Source organism: Podarcis melisellensis, assembly GCF_964234715.1.
Source record: "Podarcis melisellensis genome assembly, chromosome: 3".
Lineage (NCBI taxonomy): Eukaryota > Metazoa > Chordata > Lepidosauria > Squamata > Lacertidae > Podarcis > Podarcis melisellensis.
In genome coordinates, this window is record NC_138530.1 from 112,928,640 (window position 1) to 112,951,359 (window position 22,720).

General features: G+C 41.4%; 1 protein-coding gene across 3 annotated transcripts in view; it reads left to right on the plus strand.

Annotated features, from left to right (window-relative positions):
- Positions 1-1,745: 1,745 nt before the first annotated feature.
- Positions 1,746-22,720, plus strand: part of PPP3R1 (protein phosphatase 3 regulatory subunit B, alpha) — a 39,653-nt gene continuing 18,678 nt past the window's right edge. Inside the window, exons 1-2 of one of the 3 annotated variants that reach the window (XM_081906630.1) lie at positions 1,746-2,166; positions 15,213-15,284. In XM_081906630.1, coding sequence (XP_081762756.1) covers positions 2,164-2,166; positions 15,213-15,284 — 75 coding nt within the window. In that variant the 5' untranslated portion in view covers positions 1,746-2,163. The remainder of the gene's footprint in view (positions 2,167-15,212; positions 15,285-22,720) is intronic. The other 2 variants (XM_081906631.1, XM_081906632.1) reach the window with 2 other exon arrangements.

Sequence of the window (22,720 nt, forward strand, 5' to 3'; positions counted from 1 at the left end):
GGTGCTTTGTGCCTTTAACAGCATTTTGCGTAGAACAGGCCCACGTCCGGACATACTCCTGATAAAAAGAAAGAGATACTCTAAAAAATACAAAGTAGAAAAGAGAGGGTTGACCCTCCCAGAATAAATTTATCAGGCGACTCTTTGCCTATCAGCTTACCCTATGTAGAAGCCATATTGATGCAAGCTTATTCCCTAGGTAAGTTTGGAAACTTCCATGAAATGCAGCAATCTATTTTCTGTGATGGATGTTTTAAAGCAAAGGTTGGGTGGCAATCTGCTCATAGCTGTCAATCTTCCCTTTTACGGTTGGAAATTCCCTTATTCCAGTGCCGTTCCCCACTGCTATCCCGGATTGTTAGATATCCCGTAGACTGTCCCTGGGACAGGTGAGGCTGCTGCAGTGGCGTAGCGTGGGTTGTCAGCACCCGGGGCAAGGCAAGTAATTTGCACCCCCTAACCCGTGGATTTGCGCCCCCTAACCCTAACCCCCAGATGTTGCGCCCGGTGCGGCCGGCCCCCCCTGCACCCTCCACGCTACGCCACTGGGCTGCTGATCCCTTATTTTCGATCCCTTATTTTCAAATCTGAAAGCTGACAGCTCTGAATCGGCTGTGGGTGCTTTAGTTGAGACTCCCGCATTCAGGGGCAAGCCTATGGGTTGTCCAGGTTGGTGCGGGCCCAGGGAGGCGCCAAAAATGGTCTCTCCGCTTTGGCTTGGAGAGGAGGAGAAGGAGTCCCTGGCGGAGGATCTGTGGCGTAGCGTAGGGGGTGCAGGGGGGCCGGCCGCACCGAGCGCAACATCTGGGGGTTAGGGTTAGGGGGCGCAAATCCAAGGCTTAGGGGGCGCAAATTACTTGCCTTGCCCCGGGTGCTGACAACCCACGCTATGCCACTGCGGAGGATGAAAGGCGAAGAAGAGACTGGCACAGCCTGGAAGGTGGTGAAGAGCAGTCCCTGGCAGAGCATGAAACACACACAAAAAACAGAGTTTTGGGGAGGTGCTGCTACACAGCTCCCTGCCAAGGGCGCAAGAGACCCTAGGGACACTTCTGCCTGCATTGCAGGGGGCTGGACTGCATGACCCTCAGCGGTCCCTTCCAACTTTCACGGCCTTATGGATTCTAATGCTGGTTTACAGGCGCTGCCACGCCATGCCTGTTTTGGCCTGTTGCTCTGATAGATGCCCCTATTCCCTCAGGGGCGCTTAATGGCGCAGAGAAGCACCAGAAGCCTGTTTACATCTGCACCTGCCCTCCAGGGGCAAAGCCGTTTGGCTCCAGGCGCACATTCAGGGGGGGGGGTGGCGGCTGCCCTCTCTAGCGCAGCGGCCATTGGCGCCTGACACGATTTGAGCGTCGCTTTTCCAAGGCGAGGGGGCGGAAGCTTTGGGGTTTTTATTTTTTATTTTTGTGTGTTTGTGTCGTTTTAAAGTCAAGGCTTTTTCCTCACGCGGTGAAACCAGAGCAGGAGCTGAGGCCTGGGGCTTATAATAATAACAGTAAAATTTTATTTATATCCCGCCCTCCCCAGCCGAAGCCGGGCTCAGAGCGGCTCACAACATCTCGAGCTTGCCCCATTTCCAACGCCCCTCACGGCAAAAGCCGCCATTTTACAGCTTCACTCTTCTCCCCCTTCTAACGCCTCCCCCCCCCACCTCGGCGCGGGTGACGTCACGCGCACGCCCTCCCTCCCTCCCACGTATGCAAATGAAGCCCGTGGTTGAAGCGGCGGCGGCGTAGTTGCCCGGATGTTGGAGGCTCCTCCCCTTTGCTGTCGACCGTTCGTGCTTCGGTTCCCCTGTCTCTCTCTCTCTCTCCCTCCCTATCTATCTCTATCTTTTTCTCTCTCTCTCTTTCCTCCTCCTCCTCCTCCCCCTCCCCTTCCGCGAGGCTGCGGGTCAGCGCGAGCCCACTGCGGCGAAACCGTCGTCGGCGACAACCACAGTAATAATAATAATAAAAAGGAGGGGCGGCGGCGGCGGCTCTTGAGGCAGCGCAGGGACCGAGCGGCGGAGGAGCGTGAGGGAAAAGAGGCGGAGGAGGAGGAGGAAGGAGAAGAGAAGAGGAGGAGGAGGAGGAAGACGACGACGAGGAGGAGGAGAAGAAGGCCGGCACTCGGCGGTGGATTCGGCTGCGGGGAGGCTCTCGACAACCCGCCACCATGGTAAGGACCTTCGCCGCCCCCCGCCACCTGCAGGCCCTGAGGGGAGCCCGTTCTCAACCGACCGCGGAGGGGGGAGGGGAAGGGAGCGAAGGCGGCGGCGAGGAGCTCTTCCTCTCTCTCCCCCCCCCGCTAAGGAAGGAAGGAAATGAAGCGCCCCCCCGCCCCCGCTTTCGGTGTGGTGTTCATATATATATATATATATATATATATATATAGCGGGTGGGTGAGGGGAAGGGAAGGGTAAGCCTTCTACCAGAGAGGGGGGGGGTCTCAGAGAAGGCCTGACATGGAGGAAGCGAGAGAGCGGATTACGCCTCTTCTTATATATATATGAGACCCCCCCTCTGGTAGAAGGCTTACCCGCCCCCTCACCCACCCGCCAGAAGCCCCCGTATTTCCCCACTGGCTTAGCGACCTCCTTTCCCCATCTCATTGAGAGGTGTCCCCCCCAAAAAAAAACCCCAACACGCACCCCAAACCCTCCCCGCAAAAGGAAAAAACGACACCCCCGCACACACACAAAAAAAGGACCTCGCGTGTGTGTGTGTGTGTGTTTCTCTCCTATCTCTCCCCCCCCCCCCTTTTACTAACAGTGGCTTTCCTGCTTTTCCGGTAGTTGCCTTCACCCAGCAGTGACCTCTCTTTCCCTGCAGTGCCCCACCCCTGGCTCCTCAATATGGGCTGTATTACTTTAACCTCCCCCCCCCCTCCCGTCCCCACGCACACACTTTTCACGCGTTCGTTTTCTCCCCTCCTGCCATTGCTTTCATGAAAGCGCCCCTCTTTTCTGTTCCGAACTCCTCCTCATCTCCCTGTAAAAGGAAAAAAAATCCTGCAAATTTTCTTCATCCCACGCAGCTCCTCTTGCGTATTCGCATTGCTTGCTTCGCAGCAGCGGCAAACCCCCCCTCCCCTCCTCTGCAACCTTTTCTACCTTGTATAGTTCGCTGTCACCTACTAGGCGCCCTTTCTTCTTTCTTCCCACCACACATGTGTGTGTATATATGCCTGTATGTATGTATGCTCACACAGAGATAGGAAATCTGGCACACGGCATAACATGATCCTGCCTCTGTGCCCCGAATAACAGCCACGGTTATGGGTGCTTGGTGAAAACAGATGGCGGGACTCTGTATTTCACCCACAAGCTTGCTTTGAAGCAACTGGAAGAATTTGCTTTTGTTTTAAGTGTGCGCGTGTGTGTCTCTTTTTAATCACCCCAACTGGTAGTGAAGAGGGTGGTTAATGGGTAACTAGTTTCAGGTGGCTAGCTATGCTAGTCCGTTGCAGCAAAAATGGTTATTGCAGTATCTCGTAGATTTACATATTTACTATGGCATAAGCTTTCATGGACTAGGGGCCACTTCATCAGATGTTTAACGAAGGCTGCAATCCTGTGCATGTTTAGTTGGGGATAAGTCCCATAGAGCACAGTGAGACTTGCTTCTGAATAAGATTGCTTTATAAATCAATATTAAATCATCTTGACTGTGTATATTCAGCCTTATGCTATGCATGCCTGCTTGTTAGTATCACTGTGTTCCATGGAATTTACAGCCAGGTAAATGTGCCTAGGATCTTGCATAGGATCCTGCCTTTCTCAGTAGCTGTCTTAACTGTTTTGCCCTGTAGCATTCACAGACTTCACAATATTCCTTTATCCCATTTTAATTCCATTACTCTGCCTGAACTTCCACATAGTGAAAACTCCTGGATTTGTGTTGTGCTGTAATGAAATGTGTTCATAATTTTTCATTTCCTGGTCAGATTTATATTAATTTCTTCTTGCAGTTGCCTCTACCTGTCATATTCCTTTCCCTTTACTGTCCACAAGCAACCATAGAGAAAGGTCATTCTAATTTCATTTGAAGCCTTGAACCCATTTCCAAAATAATTACTATACTAAAGTGTCATATTATTCAGTTGCCTTTCAAGCATAACCTGCACAGCAATTTTTATTACACTTTTTATGTAGCCTTCATTAATCTAGACTACACTTTACCTCAGTATCCTCATTATAATTGTCCCAACACCATACTTTCCTCGTATACACCACCACAAAAATAATCCCCATTCACTGATCTTTCTCAGTGGTCCCTGAACTATACAGATAAACCCCCTCTTTACTAACCTTCTGCTAGGTGCTAATAAACAGACATGTTCTCACCATTTAATGCATTAGCCACCCTTTCTTCACCATAGGAATGTGTCCTCCACTTGTACACATCCTCTTTCTACAAATTTTTATTTTATTTTTTAAAATTGTGACTTAAATTTGTTCAGGGGTCTTGTGCACCAAAACATAAAGGCAGGATTAAAAAAAATAATATTTTTCTAGTGTGCTGGTTGGGGTTTTTTGTGTTGTTTTTTTTTTTGCTGTGGTACAGCATTGTTTGATCTTCATATTTGAACTGAGATGCTACAGTGCACATAGCCTTTGCACAAAGCATGCCTGATAATATGTATTTCAGATTCATTAAGTAATGTTAACTCCGGAATATAGGAGTTGATATGTCCATGACCATTCAGGTTTCAGTGGATAAGTAAGATGAGGTAGAAAGGAACTGCCTACCTAAAAATCATGGCGATCAAAATTTGCTGTTCACTGCTATAAAATTAATCTAGTAATACTACTGCTGTAGTATTTTATGTCAACACTAGGGGTGTCTCCTGCTTGCTGCTAGTGCCAAGAATCAACGCCCTTTTCTACAAACATTTGTTAGCTTAAATTATCTATTGCCTTTTCTTTTGTAACAAAATATGTTTTTTTGGGGGGGGGTAGACTTGGAAAAGGTTTATGCCATAGCTTGATTTTTGTAATATGCCAGTTGCTTAAAATCTTTTTTATTTGTAGCTTGTGTGTACTATATCTTCAAGGCTGAAATGGTTGTATATTGTGAATTAGAAATGTGTGTCAGAAAAACACAGTATTAAGGTGAACTGTTTTAAAAAGTGACTTAAAATGTGAGCCATTTGTTGAGCATAATTCAAAATAGTTGCAAGCTACACTCTTTAACAAGGTTCAGCAGCATGTACTGTTTTTTATTACCTAAACAAACCAGCAAACAAAAACCCAAGGCTTCAATCCTAAGTATGTATGCTTGAAAGTGTTTGCAATAAGTGATTTCAACTAAGTGGTACTCATAATAGATCCATTGACATCAATAGACAAGTTACTTAAATACATTGATTTCAGTAGGTCTACTTTGAGTATGGCTAATTTTGGATACCATCCAATTAAAGTTAATCAGATTTTGTTGTTAGTAAACCTGGTTTGGATAGGTTGTTAAAAAGAACTACTTAAGAATAAGTAGTTTTGAGGGGTTTCATTATAACCATTTGCATTTCACGTTCAAGTAAACTCAGAGCGGTTCATAATCGTTTTAAGAATATTCTGGTGTGCAGATTTCTCTATTTTATGAAATCTGTATCATTATGTTACAGGATTGTTTTGGAATGTTAATTGCTATTCATATTTAGCTAAGTTTCAGGTATTTCTATGCAAGTGGTGATAAATCTGGTTAAGAGATGAATAGATGAAGCCTTTAGTTTTCATGGGGTCTACCAGAAGAATTCCACTTTTAAATCCTGATTGTTGCCTGTTAGATTATTCAAGCATATGCGTCGTAATCCAGGGATTAAGCACACCCAGGAGTTGTGCATGCCCAACAGGTTTTTGGTCTTAAAACAGCAGACTTCCTTGCCCTATCGCAAACTTATTTTTTGAAATAAATTGTCCCTAATAGAGTAGTACAAAGCAGCCTGGTCACACAGACGTGGCATTGTGGTTCCCTTGATTGTCACAACTATCACTACTCCACCTGCAGGCCTGGCAAACCATTTAAAAAGGGATTCCATGGGCAGTTGATGGACATGCTTATTATTTGAGAAGTGCTGCACTACATTCATACATAATTTTATTTGTATGCTGACTTTTCAGAGTTGAAACCTGCTCAAGGCAGTTTACGGCATGTAAAAATTACATAATTGCAATCATAAAAAGAAGTAATATTAAGCAATAAATAAAACAGCAGAAAGCACACAACCAAACTGAACAATTTCCACCTAAATCATAAGAACAAAAATAAAGACCCCCAAATTATTACCAATAGAATTCTTTAAATAATATCCCGACCCAAGAGTCTGTTTAGCAGCCTCAGCTTCTGCAGCTAGAGTGAGGTGGAAAAAGGCCTACAAGGCAGGGAGCAGGTCTTCAGATCTCACAGCCGTGATGATACAAAAATTATAAAGCATCTTTATATATTTTGTAGGCATATATACTGTACACTTGCTAATTTTGGGCCTCTATACACTTTTGCTGCATTCATTTTTTATTTGTAGAGAAAATGTGCATTTATTATGCAATCTTCTCTTAATAAGTTTCTGTTGCTAGGATACCATATGTTACCATCGTTCAGGTTGCAATATTTTGTATTTAACCAAACTTTTGACTGAGATTAAAATCCGTGACCGAGATTATGACTCCCATATTCATGTGCTGGATGTGGAGGGGATTCTCTCCAAGGACCGTGAACAAGAACATCTCCCTGCAGAGTACTTGTCTCAACAGACATTTCCCAGCCTGAGCCTCACCAAAATGTCCCCGGGACCAAGATGAGAGTGACTCTGAGGTCCACAACACATGGCTCAGTATGGACAGTCAGGCCCACAAGATGGCTGCTGAGTTTATTGAAACTGACACTGACTTCCTCAGGCCTCGCCAAAGCTTGGACTTGGCTGAGAACAAGGGACTCCATCTTCCTTCTGGAAGGTGGAGAGGAGGCACAGTCAATCCTGTGCAATGCACAGGTCGATCAAAGTCCCTCTTCTGTAGTAGCCTCTGTAGTATAATCAGTTCGTCCTCAGTATTTGAGATTGTGGCCTGAGTCCACCTTTGAAGAGAGCATTGACTATAAACTCTTGACCAGAGCAGAGTTTAGAAGTAATGTATTAAATAATGCTTAGTCCTTGATAGTACTAAATAGCCTCACAGTTCATGGTTTGGGGAGGAGAGTCTGAAACCCTGGAAAACCATTACAGTATTGTCTACAGTTAGAGTGGACAATAATGAGGTAGATCGACCAAGAGTGACTCATAAGACAGCTTTTTGTGCTTCTCCTTGATAGCAAACTTTGCTAGTGCATTGTGTGGCTGGAGTGTTGCCTTCTGGATCTTTTATGTGATGTCACCAAAGACTAGGGACAAGCTCTTGCCTTGTTCCCCTTCTCTGGAGCTTTCAAATTCCATCTTTTAATCAAGCAAGCTCAAGAGACTATGTACTGCTCCATTTCAGTATGGATAATTTTAAGTACCTAACTTTTAGAGCAAGCATCCTGGAGAGGGAAGTGATGGAGATAATGTGCTGTGAAGTTACTACAGGCACACATCCACACCCTGGCCCTGCAATACAGAGATGTTTTCGGAGAAGAAAAGGAAAATACTGAAGGAGATTGTGAATTTCCACTTCCATGTTTGGATTAACCACAGTTTAGTGTTGCATCTGACCCTAAACTACTGTATTTTTTCTTGTATAAGACAAGGCAATTTTTTTTGCTAAAAATTTTTTATCAAAAAAATTCAGGGTTTCATACATGGATGGTGAATGCACAGGTGTTTTCTTTCTTCTTTTTTTAAAAAAAAACTACTTACCTTCCCACGGCTGCTGTGAAAAAGCTTCTGGGACCGCCATCCCTTTCACTTACCACTTCCGCCAACCAGGTGCTGGCGGGGGTTGCTAAGCTGGTGCTGGTGATTTGCATATTTAATAAAATATCAGAGTTGTTCTGTTTGATATTTAGAATACTGATTTCTTAATTTGGGGTTCAAAAAATTAGAGGTTATTTTATACGCGTGGGCATCTTATACACATAAAGATATGGTAGCTAATGTTGATTGTAGTTAGTCAAAACCAGCCAGCTTTGTAAATTGTGGTTTGTTTTTCCTACCCAGCGTTAAGCATTATTTGCAGTTAATCCTGGTTCAAACATCATCATCATCATAAATAACAATAAATAATAAACAACAAATTTATTTATACCCCACCTTTTCCCCAATGGGACTCAAGGGGGCTTACTGGTTAAAGCAAAAACTGCTTAAAACATAGCAAAATCAATAATTAAAATACAATTAAACATCACAACAATTTGAGGTTAGTAAAAATGAAAGCAAATAATTCAGAGCTCCTCATGGCTGCACCAGAGGAGAAAAAAAAAACTGTGCAAGAGCCGGAGTCCTACTGCAGTTTGTCCTCATTTACCCTGAAGCGCCACATTAGTCCATGTGTGCAATTAAGCACAAAATATGTGTAAAGTAATACCTTGCACAAATTTACTGGCATATGCCAGTTGTCAGCTTATTTAGCCCCCCCATGTTATTACTTCATATTTTAATCAATATATTTCTAATCAAGAAGCTTCCAAGAAATATTAATTGAACAGCTGTAAGGGCAGTTCAAATACCTTTAGATAAAGAAATACAGTGGTACCTCGGGTTACATACGCTTCAGGTTACAGACTCTGCTAACCCAGAAATAATACCTCGGGTTAACTTTGCTTCAGGATGAGAACAGAAATTGTGTGGCGGCAGCGCAGCAGCAGCGGGAAGCCCCATTAGCTAAAGTGGTGCTTCAGGTTAAGAACGGACCTCCAGAACGAATTAAGTATGTAACCAGAGGTACCACTGTAATTAAGAACAGGAGAATAAGCTGTATCTTTCATAGTGTTTCCTATGGCCCATCATTTTGAATTTCAGTTTATCAGTAAACGTTAAAAACCTCAAAGACGCATATCTTTTAGGATGTGAGCAAAGTGGGATTAGTGTTTCTAAGCTGAGTTGTTGTTTGGATCACATGTACATGCATAAATAACTTTAATAGGGGTATATGTTCACTTTTCTGTTACGTCCATTGTTGGCAGATTTGCAAATAAGTAATCAGTACTAACCAGCTTTTGAAATTCCTCCATTTCAAGTATGCCACGAGGCATCGTGGATTGAATTAAATCAAGGCAATTTAAATCAACAGGGGGAAAATGCCAATTTAAATAAGTGATTTTAACCATGTTTCCTGTTGATTACTTCATATATTTCCTAAGCAGCGGTGCAAATTGAATATTAAGCCATACTAATTTACAGTTAAATAGGGTATTACTTATATTGTTTCTTTCACCACAGTCTTGCGTGTCACACTATATATATTTTGCAGGTTTTCCTTTTCCTTTTTTTTTTACAATAGAAGGAATGGGCAGAAACTAGTGTGTGTATAGAGACTTCTGTTTGCACAACAGGAATTCACTTCTTCTCCTGCACAGCCCCAAAATCTGTTAGAGTAGATGTTTAGGGTTTGCAGAGGACTGTAGGAGAGATGGGGGGACAGCAAAGTTGCTTTGAGCAAACAGAAGTCTGTTAAGCTCACTTGTAGACAGTGTTGTATGCAACCCAGTGTCTTTAATATATTTATTTTATAAAACTTTCTTAACATGAATAGCCTTGACAGTTTGAAAGATGGGAAGTATGGGAATATAGGAACCTGAATCCTGGATGATGTTACCTTCTTTTCAATATTTTTCATTTCTGCTTCACTTTGCCTTAGCCTAGGCTCATAAAAAGAAGGTGGCAAACAAGAGATAAAATGCCCATGACTGATAGTTCTTTGGCAGACAGGTTGATTTCATCAGGTGGAAATGAAATTCTTACATTTAGTAAGTACAAGCATAAATATTCATATCTGAGAAATTGACAGACTGAATCAGCTTTTGCACACAAAAGCTTTATGTGTAAGAGGCTAACATGCTTTTATAGATATGATTTGATAATTAAACAAATTTATCTTAAATAATAAACTTGGTATTTATTTTTTATAAACTGATTTTTTATATAGAGAAAGTCTTGCTTCTTGTTCAGTTTGTTTTGATGCAAGAAGGGGATTTCTGGACAGGCAAAAGAAACCTAAAATGCATTTGGACTCTTGGAAGTAGTTTCATGCTTTTTTGGACCGGATCTGTGTTCTATACTTTGTGTATAACTTTTTACTAATAGTCAGCAGTAGTAATTGCATATATTGTTGTTGCATATATTGCTGTTATTGTTCCTTAATTCTGACTGCATGTGATTATTCATAAATCTTATCCAAAGTCATTTTTGACAGTTTTTATAATACTAGAGGTTTACTACTAGTGACACTTAGGTTTGGGGGGGAATAAATGCTCAATAAAGTTCCCTAGTCAGTGGGCATCAATTTTAACTGCTATGGCTTCATGGAATACTGTTTCATGAACAAAGGCATAATAGGTGTGTAGCAAGTTATCACTAGTAATATCTCTGGTTTTTCCAAGGTCTGGTTAACTAGTGACCAGATTTTGCTTCCTTTCATCTCCCTTCTATATGATTTAGGTTTTCTTAATTGTCTGCTGAAGTGTAAAGGTAAAGGGACCCCTGACCATTAGGTCCAGTCACGGACAACTCGGGTTGCGGCGCTCATCTCGCTTTATTGGCCAAAGGAGCCGGCGTACAGCTTCTACTCTACTGGCCAGCATTACTAAGCCGCTTCTGGCAAACCAGAGCAGCGCACGGAAACACTGTTTACCTTCCCACCAGAGCAGTATCTATTTATCTACTTGCACTTCGTGCTTTTGAACTGCTAGGTTGGCAGGGCTGAAGTGTATACTGTACTGCTAAATAGGTCCATTTCTGCGCTGTACCCTTTCTTTTGACATGCTGTTAACTCTTGTGGAACAAAGATGACATTTGGATGATTCCGATTTATAAGCAAATATTTGTGCTCATTGCTTCCAATTTAATATTAGAGGCCCAACATTAGTAGCAAACCTACTACTTTATAGCAGTGTTAGTGGTCCCCTGATTTACCTACATGATTATATATATATATATATATATATATATATATATATATATATATATATATGCTTTCGTAGATTTTCACGGGTACAGGAATGCAGGTTTTGGTGTCCTCGGGTGTCTTCCCGTGTAAAAGTTGGGGTGTCTAGGCGACGTTTCGACGAGGTCTCACTCGTCATCTTCAGGCTGGTGCTTTCGGCTTCTGTTCCAGTAACAAGAAGCCGAAAGCACCAGCCTGAAGATGACGAGTGAGACCTCGTCGAAACGTCGCCTAGACACCCCAACTTTTACACGGGAAGACACCCGAGGACACCAAAACCTGCATATATATATATATATATATATATATATATATATACACACAAACACACACAGAAGAATTTTTTTGAAAAAATAGCCATTCCCCCCACATGTCATCCAAAGCAATTTTAATAATGAACAAGTACTACAGATCCTGAAGAAAAAATACTGTTGCTACATAGCTTTAGTCTTTTGACTGGAAATGCTTGGAATCTATACTCTTCTTTATAGAAAATTATAAATTCTGCTTATGGCTGTGGTTTTGGAAGGGCACATATTTCTCATCAAGTATTAAGTTAACAGTATAAGAATTGAAAATGCTAGTGTTCCTGTCCTTTTTTTATAATGTGACTGTTTTGCCTTAAAAGGTTTCATATATTGGTAATCAACTTTTCATAATGCCTTTGCCCTGGAGATTGTTTTGTGTTTGTCTTAATTCCAGTTAAGATAAACCAAAGTTGGCCTTGGATTTTGGTTTCCATTTTCTATGCTATCAATTTTAAAATTTAGGTGAAGTGCTTCTTTGTTATTTGATAATAAGGAATCAAACTTGCGCTGATCTGTTGCAAATCATCTGGTGACCTTCAGATAGATTCCAACCCCACGTCTGCCCACTCCTCCTTTAGAAGATGAATTGAGCTATGGCAATATCACAGTCCAAGCTGGCTTTTTAATAATGCTACTGTTTAAATGTCTGTAGAGAGGGCTAAGGCATTTTCCTCTCCCCTAACCACTAAGCAAATGAAATATTCCAGGTGTTTCTGCTCTATAAAAGTGGAGTTATTATATATTCTTTTTAGAGTTCATGTATAGGACCCAAAATTATGCTGCAGGCAGTGAAGGGTTGTTGTTGTTTCTTTAGTTTAGTACTAGTATTTTCTTTAATAGCTTGATTTCCAACATACTAGTATGCATCTGTGTTTTGTACTTTTTGATGTAACATCTGAAAAAGGTAAGATATGCTTCTCTCTGCTATAATATGTGTGGACCTGACATGTTTTGGATCAAATCCTTATCATTCTCATGAAAAGCAAATGATATTTTAGGGAATAAATCTCATTTCAAGTGACTGGAGTATATTCCTTTCGTCTAAGAGTCAGGCTGAATTTGTATCTTTAAAGAGAAATTAACATATGTATTTTTTATACAAACTTGTGTCATGGAGCTGGGCTGATGCCTCACAATGCCCCTGCTACTGACACACACCACTTCTGTGTCTCAGCTGATTGTGGCTATCTCCCATTTCCTCTGAATGCTACAAGATCTGTATTTCTGTTACTCTGAACCATAAAACTTAATAGACTCTCACAGCCTGCCTGACCTCTGGTTCCTTTTAGACCAAAGAAGAGAATCTCTGGCTCTGCTGGTGGTGTTGGACTGCATGTTGTATTACTCCTCTTCAACAGCCCTTCTGGCTGCAGCTATTGAGCGTTGAGGTTCTGATAATATCTGGAAGACCACAGATTTCTTAACTCCTAATTTAGACCCCCAATCCACTTGGTGAAAGTGAGATCTGACCATAGAAAACTATGGAGAAACCCAGGAATTTAGTGTAGTTATGAGAGAACAGCAGAGTCTTCCCACCCCACATTACCATACAGAAAGTAGCAGACTGTCTCTGGCTTTCACTGTGAACCTGACAGTTCCCCCACTAGACTATTAGATAAGTTGTTTTCTTAACTCCAGTCCCTCAGCCTTGGAAACTTACAGATGATTGCTGCACTGTTTTGGAGAAACTCAAACGTTATCTGTCTTTTTAATTTTCCATTCTGATAGGCATTCAGTCACCCAAGTCTGCTACTAGAGCAGTGGTAGAGAACCTCTGGCCTGCAGGTTTAATTTTGTCAGGCAGTGGTCCTAATTTGGCCTGTGAGGCTGTTTTCCCCAAATCTCACCTTTTGCCCCACACCTTACATGATAGATACACTTCCAGTTGGTCTTTGGCAAGTAAGAATTGCAATGCATTTCCAATTGGTCCCTGGCAAGTTAGAGTTGCAGTGCATTTCCAATTGCTCCTTGGCCTGTTGGAATTCTTTTAAGTGCCAGCTAGCTGCCGATGGGTCAATCTGTTCCCTGCCACTGATGCCCCTACCAGACTTATTGTCTATGCTCATGCAGCAACAAATCCAAAAGCACAATAAATTCCCATGGCACCTTAGCAACTATGTATCAATAATAATGATGTTCCTAATGATGTTACCTATGTATGAAAGCCGCCAATCAATACATGGCCTATTGATTATTTGCTCATAGCGTTGTTGGAGCTACTTAGATCTGGACAAATCTGTGGGAAGGGTTTGGCTAAACACCTATAATGGTAATTTGAGATGCTTCACAGCTGTTTTGAACTAGCATGCAAACAGATATGTTGCAGCATTCTCAGTGGCCACAGAATACTGGCTATTGTGGTCAAGGGGAAGAGGAATGGAGTGAAGCAACTTAAACCCTAAACAGAAGCACTCTACACTGCAACATTTTGTTACAGGACCCTACTTGTTTTTGTCTATTTAGACTCCTAATGGACACAGTTGGTTTTGGAAGGAATCACCTTGTGTGGTTACATTTTAAAGTGTCGTGCAGCTTAGTATTTTTTCCTCCATTTCTGAAACCTTCCACAATTCAGGCAAGCATTTTGTATTAAATACATTTTAATTTTGGAATTTATTTATTCCTGAAGGAAACAGATTAGGTCTCCAGGTACCTTTCCATGCACATAAGTAGTCCTTCAGTGAAAGGAAGAGTGTGTGATCCAATGGAAGCTTCCACTTAGATGAAAATTGGCTCCTCCATTCTATATCATTCTATACCTCATTAATCTGTGACACTATCTCACATGCTGTCCCTATGAGTCCCCCAAAGGTTGGGAGCAGATTTTTTGAGGATTCAAGTTGCTACATGAGGGAGGGGAAATATGTGAAAATTGCTTTTCTTCTGGTTATGTGTTTGAAGCGCCCTTTCTGTTGCTGTGGATGGAAATTATTTCCTACCTTTGAAGAGCTTCTTAAGTTTCACCTGACTATGTTGTGTATATTGAGTGTTCCTGCCTCTCTGGTGCTTCTCTTCTGGTCACATGTGATCTTTTAAGGCAGTTGTCCACAGTAGGCATGCATATAGCTGCTTGTAGCAAGCTCTGAAATAGGCATGCATATTGAAAAGTGCAACACTCTTAAGAAAACTGAGCTACATATTTGCCAGCAATTGTAGCAGATTTCAGAACTGAGTCGGATTAATGCAGGCTCAATTTGTAAAAGAGGGTCTTTCTGTTTGCATTAATACTGATGGTCATTTCTCCAATGCAAAGGATTAATTTTAAATAGAGGCTGATTTAGAAAACAATGTTGTCATTCTATCCCTGTTCTAAGGGGCATGACTTTATAATATTTCTAAAAATGCACAGGCTGGTCATTACTGCTCTATGGTGAAGAAAAGCTACTCTGTGATGCTTAGAGGCACATATCTTTTATGGCTAAGTTTTGGCTCTAAATACAGGATTTGGAACTGAGCCCTCCAACCTTCCAGTTATTATGTGAATGACTTGAGTAATTATTTCAAAATAATCACATTAACTAGCACAGGGCAACTACTTCCATTATAAGCAAGTGTTTAAGTCATGGAGTAGTATTTCTAAAGGTCTAGTAAACTGTGACATATTTGCTAGCCTACATGGAAAGGTAACTGTGATCTGATGAAGTATCCGTTAAGAAAGCTCATGCCACAGTAAATTATTAGTTAGTCAATATAATGGAAGGCCGGGTTTTTAAATCAAAGTAGTGGCGAATGGAAAACTGATCTGTATAAAAGGTTGGGGGAAAGACACTTTCTAAATGAACACATGGCTCATATTTTATATAGAGGAAAAGAAGTGTAAAATCTCTATTATGTTACATCTGCAGCAGCAACGCCAGGCAGGTCCAACACCAGTACCAGGCAGGTCCGGCACCAGCAAGCAGCCGCACCATTCTTCTGTGAGTTTAATAGAATCAGAAGTAGCATATTCCTTTTAATTTACTACTATCATGTTTGTCCTTTCAACAGTCCTGTGAGGAGGTAGACTACTATTATTTCCATTTTTCAAACAGAACTGCGGCTAAGGGTCACATTTATAGGGAGTCTGTAGCTGAGATGGGACTTTATCTTCTAGATTAAAGTCAAGGTCTCTGTTCATTGACTCTCAAGTTAGACCAACCTGAATAAAACTGGAATGAGGAATTAATACCAAACTGAAGTATACTTGAAGAGGAAAATAGATGTTGAGTGTGGATTTTTTCATATAGAACTGAATTTTAAAGCTGAGCAGGTTTGAGGCTACAGACCATGCTCACTTGAGTGAAGTAACCTCAGATATGACATAATTTCATTAGCTTTTTCATGTTTTTGAAGTATGAATAGGTCTATTTTGGTCTTGCATTTATGTCTTAACTGTTTAAAACTGATCATTATGAAAGACAAAGAATCAGGAAATTTTAGCTGCTAAGAGTACAGGGTAATGTTTAGTTGGGAGCAAAGTTCAAAAATCTAGAAAAGCACAACTCCAAAACTGTAGTTAACTTACTTTATATTTGATGCAGGAGCACTGATCCAGGAATTCCAAGCCTTAGCCACATTTTAATAGATTCAAAACTGAAGAACCTAACAAGACATCACATGCATTAGAGTTTTCAGTGGGAGTTAAAAATACTACATGATCCTTTTGCATCAAAGCAAATGCATTTTGTACCTTAAAGACTTTTTTTATTTTTGTAGAGCAATATTCTACCAAATTTTATGTAAATGTTTGGAGTTTAAATGTACTTTTTCTTGCCCTTTAGTGGCAGAAGACACTTGGTGTTATGGATATCTTTTGTTACTACCCTTTAGTATCTGTTTTATTTATTTGTTAAATTTCTAACCTACCCTTCCTCCCAAAGGAGCCTAGGGCAGCAATTTTCCTTGATTTCACAGTTTGGGCTAGCTTTATAAGCACTATTGTTTTAGTTTTTAAGTCTGTAAGTAATACTAAATTAATTAAATACATGTCTATAGTTAGTTATATGTTACTTGCCTTCTGACGGCTTACAGAAGAGCAGCAGCTCATTGTAGTTTCTGTACTAGGCACAGGGGAGGAATGAAGTGCTTCATGCCTGTTCATTTGTCATGCACTTGCCTGTGGTTGTCAGGATAGTGCCTAAATACAAGGCTGTTTCAAAAACACTTAGAAATACTGATAAATTATGTTAATTTACCTATCTGATTTTTTTTAAAAAAAATCGTGGAGTGTGGACCTCCAGCTTGAGCTCATTTCTCTTTAATTTGGTGTACCTTGCTCATTATGTTACTTACTCTTCTTTAAGAAACATCAGAGCAGCTTATATCCAACGGTGTTCCATCCAGGCACTTTATGTCACACTAGCTAACTGTTCAGTTTTGTTCAACAAAAGTAAAGATGAATAGGAGAGTGGTAGGTTTGTCCTGCTTACAGAGGTTTCTAGGTGGGCTTCAGGGATGATTCTAGCAGTGTTTGAAATTAACAAGGCGCCAGGTGCATTTTGCACCTGACTATTGGCCACTTGCAACCAAGTGAGGATGCCTGGGAATGGAACCTGACATCTCCGTCATCTGGAGAGTCATGCCTGGGGATCATTGGATCTTGACACACACTGATAGGCCATCCTGTAGGATTCTATCAGTTATATTTTACATGCACAATCAGAATGAATTTCAGGAACCAAAATGCATTTTTCTGTGCAGCCTGAGTAGGAGCAGTGAAAAATGTTATAGTTGATTGTTGTAGTTTGCCTTCACTTACCCCACCCCACTGCCCTGCTCACAGTTGTGAAGAATACTCCTATGTTATGAATGGTCACCATTAAGAAAAAGAGGTAGGAATAGGCCAATATATATATGTGGACTGTCCCTGGATCAAGAGACTTTTCTTTTTTAAATTCTCAAAAGTTCTTAATCTAGCTGAAGGTTGTCAGATGTTTTAACTGTTAACTAGCCAAATGTTTAACTGATAATCACAATCAGGCCCATCAGTTGAAAAATAAGACTTTAGAGCCATCTTGCCCCCAAATGGCAAGTATACACTCTGTATTGGCGACTGCAACCTTAGTTTAAGAAGCCATTTGGCGCCTGGCTTATACATGAGTTTCTAACACTGGTTTCTAGGCTTTGTTGGAACCGCCATATCCCATAGCTCTACCACACATTTATTTAATCACATTACACCCTACCATTCCTCCAAGGAGCTTATATTAGCAAACGTGTGGTTATCCTATATTACCCTCAAAATCTGTTTGAGGTAGGTTATCTGAAAAAGAATAGCCTGGTTTGCATACAACACTCAGTGCAATCCTAACCATGTCTTCTCAGAGTAGGTCCTATTGAATTCAATGGGGCTTACTCTCAAGTAAGTGGAGTTAGGATTGCAGCTTAAGTAAAGGTTTATTAAACTACTGTATGTTTAATCATTTGATTTTTTTCCCCTAGTGGCTTAACTAGGTTTGTTTACTGACAAAAAACAAACTCACTGTTTGTTGATTTAAAAACCTTGGTTAATTTTAACTGTTGCTTGGCATTATGTGCAAAACACTGTTCCTTTCTTAAGTGTAGATTGTTTGGCCACCCATCCTGGATGCTCATTAAGTCACAAAGGCACAAGGCTAGAGCACCTGGAAGACAATAACAAAAAACATGCACGAAGCAAGCTGCTGAAGCAAGCTGCAGTTTCTTTGGTCATCTATGAGTTAACTTGTGGTTAACCATGGCTTAGTGTTGCATGAACAAGTCCACCTATTGTTTTCTGATTTAGAACCATGAGATAGTTTTGATGCAAGTACATCTTATTCCTTTGCTAATCAGAGCACTCCTGAAGATTGAAAATTTATGGGTAGATTGAAGATAGCAGAGAAGGCTTTTTCTCCTTTTTAATTCTGGTTTTGTTTTATGGGGTAAAAACCACTTCACAGCCTGAAATGTATTATTAAAAGCATGTATGTGGTGATGGATGTATACATGCATATTCACACAGGTTTGGAAGAATATACTTTTGTGGGGACAGTGCACTCACCTTTCCCCAGAAAATATGGAGCGTGCTAGGATAGACAGTTATCATTAGTATTGTGTTGTTGGTTTTTCAGTGCTAGTAGAACTACAGACTCACTCTAGTAGAAAGAACTGCTACTAGGTTTTGGGAGGGGAGAAGTTAGCGCTTGCATAGGACCACAGGAGAGGATCCTGGTGTGCACTGGCAGAAGAAGAAGGGTGCGGAGGGAGTGGACCGCCCCCCGGCAGCGTTATCTTGGTGGGGTGCCATCATGGCTGCTCCCTGCCCGCACTGGGCACCATGCCCCTGCTGGCGTCACGCCCCTGGGATGTGCACCCACCACGCCCCCGCCTGCTCTCTGCCCACCCACCCCCAGTGCCAGAGCATGAAGCTCCACCACTGCTGGTTTGTTTGTAGTCATGGTGGCTAAACCCCTAGAGGTGTGTGATCCTAGTGGGCTTAGGGGTGGAGATCCACAATCTGTCAGAAGAAATCACTGTCTCCAACCCCTCAGATATGCCTGCCCAAGCATTGCAGGCCAAGGAGCTGCCTCTGGTACCTCCCCTGGCTGCACAAGAGCCATCTCCTGAGGAGGTAGCTGGGAGTCTCTCAGATGCTGAGCTGGTCCTTAACCCCTTATCCATTGCCTAGAACACAGAATCTCTGGCATGTTCAAACATAACCCAGTAGAAGGACTACTTGTCCAGTCTAGGAACTCAGCTGTTTGCTGTGCTTGCACCACTCTTCAAAGGGGATGTGTAGCTTGTTGGTTCAACATATTAGCTCATGCTTAGCCATGCCTTTTAGCTCTCTTATACCCACTGACTCCTGTAACCTGTGACTTGCCTTATGTACCAATCTGGTCTGAAAAAAAAAACCTTCGGAAAAACCAGAGTTGTGAGTTCCAGTTCTTTTTCAGTCAGGGGGAGCTAGGACACTGTTATCCTGATGCTGTGGTTTTAGGCATACTGTGCTACACATAGTTCATCAGAGAAGTGAAGTGACCAGCCCATGTGGGTCTGGTCAAAGATAACCATGTGAGAAAAGCTTGTTGAATATTAGGGTTTTCACCCATGTTACTGAACTTGGCTCAACTCAAAAAGGGTACATTCTTAATGCTAATATAGGAATTGGTTCCTCTTACCTTTGTCACCCAGTGATGAGAGAAAGCACCTCCATTTTAAATATAGGAGCATTCCAAATGCACGCTTTCTGGCTTCCTTTTCTGACCTAATCATTTTCTTGTCCAAAGGCTGCAGTAAGTGGCAGCTTTGTGGCAGCCTTCATTTTCTGTTACCAGAGCCTGTTACCAGAGCCTGCCATTAGAATATTTATCAATCTTGCTTAGTGCAAAAGCAATGGTGGCTGTAAGCTCATGTTTTGGGGTAAGAGCATTGTTGTAGGTGAAATCACCTTAACTAGGTATTCAGCTAGTCACATGGTGAATTTGGAGGATTTGTTGGGATAAAAAAAGTTAGTAAGCATCTTATACACAATAAATTATTATAATACAATGAAAAATGTTATTCATTTTGTAATTTTGTACCTTTACTATTGCTATTTATTTTTATTGTTAATGTTCAACTTGGTTTGTGTAAAAAACAAATAAAATGTAAAAAAAACACACCACAACTATACATCTGTGATTCAATATGGGGTAAACCAAACCTGATTCTGGAATCTAGTCAGGTAAGTTATCTTTTACTTTCACTTTACCAGTGTGTTGGTTTACAGAGTAGCGTAAGCAAAAAAGAAAGACAGATTCCTGCTCTTAGGCTCTTGCAATAGTAAATTAGAAGGGAGAGAAGCACAATCCTATGTTCTATCTCTTCCACCCTCCTTGAGCCAAAATTCCTGGCAGTAGCCACTGAATTAAGTGTAGTTTGTACTTAACTAATGACAATAAAAACAGGAGTTGCATTAGGTGGCCCAAAGTACTACATGGCAGGAACAGGGGTTCAGTGCTTCCTTTAAAATAGCTGCTAGTTGGTTTGAGATAATCCTAGACGAAAATGAGCCACATACACAGTATGTCATAAGAGGATTGTAAAGAAGTGTTTTGAAAAGTAACTACAAAATAGCTACTCTTGTGTTTATCATACACTACTGTTAAGATTCTCAAACTACCCTGGGTGGGATCCAGACTCAACCTCAGTAACTGAATGAATGGAGGGATGATTTTGGTGATTACTCCCTCTGCCCCCTCTAACCCCTCCCAAAAAAACACACCCTGCTCTGGAGCTGACACTGGGGGAAAAACACACCCTGCTCTGGAGCTGACACTGAATATAGAGTCTCCCTCTCCTCCTCCTCCTCATAAATGCTTGTTCTCTAGAGCTCCCACAAAACCTCTGTTGATCTTGGCATTGCCAGTTATTTTAGGAAAGTTGAAGAAGTAAAAAAGCTGTTCCTAGTTCAATAAAGCATGCTATAATCACAACTAGACTAAAAATCATTGGTGCTGAAGCGTAACAGTGGCTGAATGCTGTAACAGCTTTAACCTGACCTGATCCTGGCTGTAATCCTAAATCCTGCAATCCCCTTTGCCGTGGTTCATTATCTCTGATGTCTACATTTTTAAATGCTCTGTTCAAGAGGTATTAATCTTCATTTGAATTCCTTTAGTACTGAAGGTCACTTACAGAAGGTCACTTATTTTAATTTATTGGTGAAAATCATAACCATTAAATTTGGACTGACATGCGATTGTTTAATCTAAAATCTTTACCAGGAGGCTCTCTTTATATACAGTTTATCAGTTTCTTTAAACCTCAGATCTTGCCTAAACATGACATCTTAATTTAAATTATTCTCTGAATCAGAGGTTTTCAACCTTTTGAGTCCACTGCTCCTTTCACCAACTACATTCTTTCTGCGGCACCCTGAAGGCTCAGGAGCCCAGTTGTGTCACCCCTTGCTTGCAGAGCTGGCAGGCTGTCACCCTTTTTCAAACACCCTCCCTTGTGGAGTGTTCCCTCAGCCTTCTTTCCTCCCCCCTCTCCTCAGAAGTCCTCTGGGCAGCTACTGTTGCCATCCACTGCTCTACATCATTAACAAACACAACTTCCATCTCTTTTTCTGTTTAGTTTGCTGTGACATCTGAGTTTCAGAACTATAGATTACCCTTTGCTTTGTTCTCCAAACCATCAGCGGAAACCATAGTTCTGAAATAAATTTCCACTTTGGTAGAGAGGGCAAGCGATACTCACGGTTTGGTGTTTAGCTGCCACAACAAACTAGGGGTAGCCTTAAACAGGCAGTCATGGGGAAAGAGGGAGTGTGTGAGCTCACGACTTGTTTCCCAGTCCTTCAAACCATTGTACCGTTGTATTGAGTGTTTATAAATCAGGATTTTAAAGGGGATGCCTGGCTTCTGGGGTGGGGAGGAATAATTTAGGATGAGCCTTTGACAAAAAGAAGCTCTTGTAAGACTGAGAACAGACATTGAAATTAAGACTAGGAGTTGATCATAACTGTCTGGCCAAAATGTGCATTTTAAGAATTGTAGCAAGTTCAGAAAAGGGATGTCATTAATTTCTCTCCTCTTGGGAAAAATTATGTGCAGACTATCTGGCCGGCTCAGAACTATCCCCAGCTACCCTGCCATCCCTCCCTCCCTCCCTCCAGAGAGAACTTTTCCCCAAACAAACCCCATTTCCAGGTGAGGCGGTGAAGCAGGCAGAATCCAGACCCACGACTTCTTACCCCACATCCAAAGACAGATGCCCCATTTTCTTTCATTTTGTTTCCAACCCCATGAGCCAAGATCTTGCTTTTTCAGTCACCAAATCCTCAACCCCTCCTAAAGCTTTGTTTTGTTGAGATGGAAATCTCCCTCTAAATTGCTGGCTGAAAACTTCTGTTCTGCCAGGCCTATGCAGACAATGAAGAGGTATCTCCCACAATGGGTTACTGATCTTTGTTTTTAACTTAGCTGTTTTTAACTTTTTAACATTTTATGCTTTTATTGTATAGTTTTATTTTTACTGTTGCGAACTGATTTGATACATTTTGGTATATATTTTAACAAATAAATAAAGTAGTATTTATGCCATTAAATTTATATGCTGCTAGATTTCAGAAAAAAACTCAGTGGTTTAGAGGCACAGAGCAAAAGAGACAAATGGTGGGCTGAGGAAATGGGCTAAAGTTCAGATGGGGCGGGCTGAGGAAATGGGCAAAAGTTGCTTAACCCTCTTCACCGGTGAGATGCCTTCATTAGCTCAAAAAGTCTTCTGTGGATGAAAGGAATGTCTCCATGAAAGGCATTATATAATATCCATTCTGTGAAGTCTATAACTGAATTCTGTTGAATGTCCAAAAGCAGTAAGGACTGTTGCTTTACGTTTTCAGAAATTGGAATTTCTAGATTGCATG